This window comes from Morone saxatilis, unplaced genomic scaffold (genome assembly GCF_004916995.1).
Source record: "Morone saxatilis isolate NCDOM2014 unplaced genomic scaffold, NCSU_SB_2.0 Contig21, whole genome shotgun sequence".
NCBI lineage: Eukaryota > Metazoa > Chordata > Actinopteri > Moronidae > Morone > Morone saxatilis.
In genome coordinates this window covers 2,277,745-2,284,987 of record NW_023339774.1, presented here as the reverse complement: position 1 = coordinate 2,284,987, position 7,243 = coordinate 2,277,745, and the positions used below count along the sequence as shown (strand labels likewise).

The 7,243-nt window shown below is 41.8% G+C and overlaps 1 protein-coding gene across 2 annotated transcripts in view; it reads left to right on the top strand.

Moving 5' to 3' along the window:
- Positions 1 to 272: 272 nt before the first annotated feature.
- Positions 273 to 7,243, top strand: part of LOC118332209 (protein FAM240B) — a 12,775-nt gene continuing 5,804 nt past the window's right edge. The window contains exons 1-2 of one of the 2 annotated variants that reach the window (XM_035667380.1): positions 273 to 457; positions 548 to 672. In XM_035667380.1, coding sequence (XP_035523273.1) covers positions 551 to 672 — 122 coding nt within the window. In that variant the 5' untranslated portion in view covers positions 273 to 457; positions 548 to 550. The remainder of the gene's footprint in view (positions 458 to 547; positions 673 to 7,243) is intronic. The other variant, XM_035667381.1, reaches the window with a different exon arrangement.

Genomic DNA, 7,243 nt, shown 5'->3' with positions numbered 1-7,243 from the left:
ACAAGAAGGGAAGAAATGTTACAGAGAAAGTATAACATTCAAAGAAAAGAGAGAACATACAAGAGAAGGAAATACACAATAAAAAGAGAACAGAAAAGAAAATGTGAAAGGAAGGAAGAGAGGAAAAATCAAGAGAGGAGAGTACAGGAGGATAGAAGGCAAACACCAAAAATAGAAAAGAAAAAGGAATGAAGGTTGGAGCGGAAAAATTGACAATAACACAGAAAGGTGGAGAACAGGGGAGGAGTTAAAAGAGGAGATAAATGAGGAAGGAAAGAGAGAAGAGGACAGGAGGAGACAAGAGACAGAGAGATGTAAAAAAGAAAGAAAGAGAGGCAAGAGAAGAATAAGAATAATGAGGAATTTCTGGTAAGTGAAATTGAAGACTGAGAGAAGAAGAGAAGAGAGAGTAAAAAAAGGATAAAAGGAGAAAGAAGAGTGAAGCTGGAAAGCAGCAGTAAGTTTATCAGTGTTTCTGGAACAATGGGACAACTTTTAGAGTCTGCAACGAGGGTTTGTGTGACTGCAGCTTGTTTCCTGTCGTCAGGTGATGAATGCGGCTCGGATTCATGACAAACACAAGCTGAAGTCGTTCTGGGAGCAGAGGATCGTTCAGCACAGCGAGCAGATGGACGAGGAGGAGAACCGCATGAGGAGCAGCTCTCTGACACGGTCAGCAGCAAAGCTATTAAAAGGACATACTCCACCTGAAATCTGTAGTTCTGGAAGTAGTCAGTTGCATGTCTTGTTGGTTACAATTACAGCTAAATTTAGCTCGATAGGTTTGTTTTAGACATCTTGGTCCCCCGTTCATATTTCATGCCTCTTGGGTGGAAGTGAGTGGCTCTTGAGCTATCGGGTATCAAAAAAGGCTGCAGGAAAGTGCATCTGAGAAGCATTCAAGAAAAGGTGTTGAAAAGGTTTAAATGCATCCATCTCTCTAAGCTACATACACATGGGAAAAACCCACACTCACACTTTGGAGGAGTGGGGAGTGAGTGTGAGAGAGAAAGAGTGTGTGTGGGTGTGCGTGTGTGAGACAACTGCAAGTCATATGGAGGTTGGCTGCTGGCAAGTTCTACAAACTTTGTTGTTGCGCTGGACAAACTGAAACAGTGAACTTCAATACAACACCCAACATGCTGCCCACATTATTGTTATGTGAGTGTTATTACAATGTCTTGGTGTTCACCTGAAACCCGCATCTTATCTGTCCGCTTTCTGTGTGCCTCTTTTGCCATGAAACTTGCTCACACATGCTTGCGTGTGCTGGGTATCATCTTTCTTTTGTAGTATGGGACAAAGTACAGTGAATGCTGCCTGGACATTTGGTCCCTGCTGCAGCGGACATGGGTTTGAATCTGACTTGTGGCTCTTTGCTGCATGTCATCCCCCTTTCCTGTCCATCTTTCAAGCTCTCCTGTCAAAATAAAGGGAAAGTAGCCCCAAAAAAATAAAATAAGCAATAATGGGCATGAAGTAACAAACTAGTTTGTATATTACATTGTGCGTCCAACCATGACTTACAGCCTTCATGTGTTTCAAGTTAAAGAATCAAATTTGGCAACTTGTCACACAGAAAGAGAGATTAAATGATCTGTTACTGATGATTTTTATGTTCAGGGGATTACAGCTGTCGAGTTTACTAGCAGCTGTAAAGTTAGAAGAATTATGTTTCTCCGCTGTGTCTGACAGTATCATATACAGATGGATGACAAAGGAAAAACTGAATAAATGAAAGAGAAATGCAACTAATACAAGTAAAAAAGGGGTCACTGATAAGCCTGAAAATCGTTTCCTATGGCCTATGCAGTCGCCAGATCTTGTCCAAACTGAGCACCAATGGTAAATTTTGGACTACCATCATCAACAACACCCCAAATGAGGGAATATCCTTTGGATGGATGATGCTCATCCCTCCAGTAGACCACTTCAGAGACTTGGCATAGACGCTTAGATTCATAAAGGGAAAATGTATGCCAAGCATTGCAGCTGTTCTGGAGGCTTGTGATGTTCCAATACCTTAAAAACCTTAATTCTGGCTTTTCCTGTAATTTGTCACCCATCAGTTTCCTCTGTATAATGTTGTTCCAGCTCTTTATTGAAGCTGTAGGGTGTTTACATGGAGTGAAATATTCAAACCCAAACCTTTATGACTGCACCATTTAATCAAAATTAATGTAATCAAAACAGGTAGTTCTGTATGTGCATCATTTTAGACACATTTCTCCAAATATCAGCCTCTTTAGAGACTTTATTCAAATTTAAAACAAAGTTATGGTTGAACTATAGAGTCCAAAAAGGTCAGAAAGGAAAAGAAAAGAATATTAAAAGCAAACTTTTTTTTACTGTCCTTAGCCCTTGTCCCCATCTCTGCTTCATAACTTGATTAGTTAGAGAAAATGCCTCGGTTATGTTTACAGCTCATCTGTCTGTCATCACATAGTAGCCTGAGAATGTTGATTAGAAGCAGCTCGACTATACGTTTGAATCCTGGAGATCAGTGCGAATAACTGAGGACGGATGAACAGAACGCTGCAGATTAGCCGGCACATGGTGGAGCGTGCTGACAGACGGACGCACGCTAACACAGACACAACAATATTAATCCTGTCACAGCTAACACGGCCCTACACTCACACACTATGCCTTATTTTCCGTAACACAATTAGCCCTGACAGTGACGACTGCAGATCAAGTTTCACTGGATGTCTGCATGATTAATTTAAGCCCAGGAGTTATGGTGTCAGGGTAAATACTGGCCTCTGATGCTGGGACAAAACCGCCCCTCATCTCTTCCTCCCAATCACTGAATTCAGAATACACAAATGACTTTAGACTTTCTTCTTATTTTCTCCTCTTATTTTTCCCCTCATCTTTAAAGTATCTTAACCACTATCTTAAATACCACCTATACAGTGTAAGAAGTTTTGGTCAGGTTCTGTGTGAGTCTTATTAAGCACTGATTTGGTGATTTGTGAGTTAAAACAGACACTTTCAGACATCATCAGATTAATTTGGAAAGGTAAAAATCTTTTTGGTCATAAATAAACATAGTTTTAACAGCATTTGCATGTTGGTATTCCAGTTCTACCTAACCCAAACTTTAAAGGTCCAGTGTGTAACAGTGTGATCTGTTGGAAGAAATGGAATATAATATTCATAGGTCTGTTTTCATTAGTGTATAATCACCTAAAAATAAGAACCGTTATATTTTTGTTACCTTAGAATTGACAATGACAACATTTTTATCTACAGAGGGAGCGGGTCCTCTTCTATGGAGTTCACCCTGTTAAACTGCTACGTTTACAATAGCCCAAAAACGGACAATTGAAAAAACTGGTACTACACTTTTTGACAGCCAGTTCCCATACCCAGGTCGTCAAGTACCAACACCAAGCAGTGTTCAGTTGGTTGCAATCTGCAACTTCCACTAAATCCTACACACTGGTCCTTTAAAGAAACTGTCATTTTTGCTCTATAGCCTTTTTACATCCAACAGCAACTGTTTTGCAAACTGAAGTTCTTTGTTCTTAGTGCTAATCAGAAAATGTGGGCATGCAAACACACTAAACTAAGATTGTGAACATTATGCCTGCTAAACATTAGCATATTCCCATTCTTATGCCAAAGTTAAAACCATTCTGTCTCAAAATTGTGTAATAGGTCAACTGGTCACACCAGAAAATGGCTAAATGAATTGACGCATTGTTGCAAAACAGGTGATGCTATCAGTTTGGTGACTCTTGGGAGGTCCAGTTAGTGAACTTCTGTGGCTGCCATGCTAACCACTAACATGATATACTAGTGCTGTTTATGCAGAACAGCTCTATGGAGTGAACTACCTTGCAAGTTATTTAGAAAGTTCACATTGTACCATCAAAAATCTGCTGATCACAGTAAATCCACTGGAATGATTTTAATTTAAAAGCTGGTTTGACCGAGCTTTTAAGTTGCTGTCAGCAACATTAGCGCTGTGTTAAAAACTCCTCATTCTGGAGAGTCACGTGACGCGGTGAAGCGGATGGCTGCCTAGCCGAGCCCTGCCCCGCAGTGTCTGTTATTTTTATCCGATATTCACATTCTGAGTCGGCATATCTCCTTGAATTAAAAGTCAGACTGTAGGTGATATACTTGGCTGCAATGTCGGGCACGCAAAAGAATACAAATCGACCAAACACAAGGCACGTTGCAGGGGGCCAAGCGAGTGCTAGCAAAGGCGCTAGCGTCGGCTCACCAACGTGCCAGAATGAAGACAGCGACAAGCCGTCAGGAAACGTAGCCGAGGACATTGCAAGTATTTTTACAGTCCTGAAACATATTTCTGGTGAGATGCAAAGCCTGGGAGAAATACGCAAAGCAACGTCGTCAATGGAAGAGAAACTATCAACTATTCGTAGGCGAGAATCAGCGACGTGGAAAGGGAGACTCTGGATATCAATTATCTTGGGGATGCAGAAACCGAGCGGAAGGCTCATCCGCCAGCCACTGGATCCGAACTTGAAGCTCTTCGTGATAGGATAGACGACATGGAAGACCGGAGCAGGCGTAATAATCTGCGCTTTGCTGTGAAAAGGGCGGGGACCCACAATCGCATTTCCTGGAGAAATTGCGTATTGCCTGACATGTTGTATAGATTACCACCCGGTCAACGGGGCTGGTTTAGTTGAACGCGCGCACAGGATTAGGCCCCGGACCTCGCTGCCCGGAGCCAACTAGATGGGTCCGGACTTATGATGAAAAGTTTTATGCGGTCAGACCGCATCCTACGCGCATCCCAGGAGAAAGGCGAAATTCGGTGGGAAGGGAAACGAGTCATGATTTTCCCGGACTTCTCCAGGGGAACCGTAACCAAACGTGATGCTTTCAGGGAGTGCAAAAAGATGCTTCATCAACGCGGGGTGAAGTTTGCTCTACAGTACCCAGCCACGCTCAAAATCAACACAAAAGAGGGACCGCGCCGCTTCATGAACCCGAGGACAGCCATGGACTTCATCAGGAACGAGCTGCACTAGCCACCCGAAGAAGCTGACTGACCACTCATCTCTACGGATGTGGCTTTCTTTTCCTTTACAACGTGAGGGACGGACAACTTTTGTTACAGGGGTATGATCGAACTGTTTCTTCTTTTTCTACACCACTCAGCTCACCGGCCGATTATCTGATAACAAGGTAAAAACTCAGTCACATGTTAAAGGTGCCGCAGCTTTCATAAAGACACTGTTAATGGGCCTGGTTGGTCAGAGTTACTTTACTGACAGATCACGGACCTGAAGGGTTTTAAGATGCGCTGTGTTCAGAGTTTTGCGCAGTTTTTATTTTCTAATGTAAGAGCTATGTTCATAAAGTTATGTTCTTATAGAGCTCACCCAAGGTATATCACAGCCCTGGTACCACTGACCCATTTGTCCACATTTTACTACTATGTCTACGGTTGATAGTAATTTGCGCCTAGCCACATGGAATGTGAACGGTCTGGGGAACCCCAAAAAGAGGAATAAGATACTTCATAGTCTGAAATCGGTCAGATATGATATTGTGTTTCTACAGGAGTGCCACTTGTCTTTAAAAGATGCGAATAAATTGTGTAAAGGATGGGTGGGGAAGGTTTTTTGCAGTGCTGGCACAAGTCAAAGTAGACGTGTCATTATTTTAGTAAATAAACATTTACAATTTAAATGCTTAAAGGAAATTAAGGACATAGAGGGAAGGATGCTTATTATCCTAGCTGATATACAGGGGAGAACATTGATATTAGCAAACACCTATGCCCCTAACAATGATGTTCCTGGATTCTTTGCCAATTTGGAATGTAAATTGATTGATATGGGCAGCTACCCAATCATATGGGCAGGGGACATGAACATGGTAATGGACGCAGTCCTTGACAGGAGTAGCCCCAGCAAAGCTAGACCACCTAAGTCGCTAAGTGTTGTTAAAAAATTGTGCTCTGCTCTTGGTCTCGTGGATGTATGGCGGCTGTTTAACCCTACTGGGAGGGATTATACATTTCTCTTGGCAATGCACGGCGTGTTTACCAGGATCGATTATTTCTTTATTTCTAAAGAAATGCTCCCATTTACAGTGTCGTGCATTATTGGGAACATATTAGTATCCGACCATGCCATGGTGTCGCTCAATTTGGTTCCTGCTGACAAAGTTAAAAAATCAACTAGATGGAGATTCAACTCATCTCTCCTGCAAGATGATGCCTTCAAAGCAATGTTGAAAACTCAAATTGACCTTTTTATTGATATAAATGTTCCCTCTTCCCCGTCAGCAGGTACAACTTGGGAAGCCTTCAAAGCTTTCATAAGGGGTCATGTAATTCAGTTTTCATCCCATAGGAAGAGACAGAATATGAGAGCAATGGCAGTACTGGAGAAAAAAGTGGAAGAGGCTGAACAACAATTGAAGCAGAACTTCACCCCACAGAAATTGAGAGAGCTTACAAAACTGAAATATGAGTATAATCATATACTTTCACAAAAGGTGGAATTTGGACTCTTTAGAGTCAGGCAAAAATACTTTGAATCTGGGGATAAGGCAGGGAAGCTACTAGCCCGCTATATTAAGCAACAAGAGTCCATGGCCACAATAACCGCTGTTCAATCAGAGGGAGGAGCTCTCTTGACAAAGTCAGCTGATATAAATGAAGCATTTAAAAAATTCTACATGAAATTGTATACATCAGCCCCGATCACAGAGAAACTATTATTCTTGGAGGGGCTGTCTCACAAAAAAAAATCCTGATCAGCGGTCCTGATGGTCTCACTGCTGAGTTTTTCAAATGTTTTTCAGAGGAGGTCACTCCACTTCTGCTGCAAATGTATAATGAAGCCTTTAGCCTGGGAACACTGCCCCCTACCTTGTGTCAGGCCCTGATAACCCTTATATTAAAAAAAGGCAAGGACCCTACTGACTGTAAAAACTATCGTCCAATCTCTCTGATATCACTTGATATCAAAATACTCTCTAAAATACTCGCAAATCGCCTTAACAGAGTAATTTCCACACTTATACACCCTGACCAAGTAGGATTTATTTGCAATAGATTTGCTTCTGACAATATTCGGCGATTGATAAATGTAATGTGGACAGTCAGGAACAATAACTCACCAATAGCAGCTGTTTCCCTTGACGCAGAAAAAGCTTTTGATTGTGTAGAATGGCACTATCTTTTTCAGATGTTGGAGATTTTGGGCTTCGGACAGACATTTATGAAGTGGGTGAAACTATTATA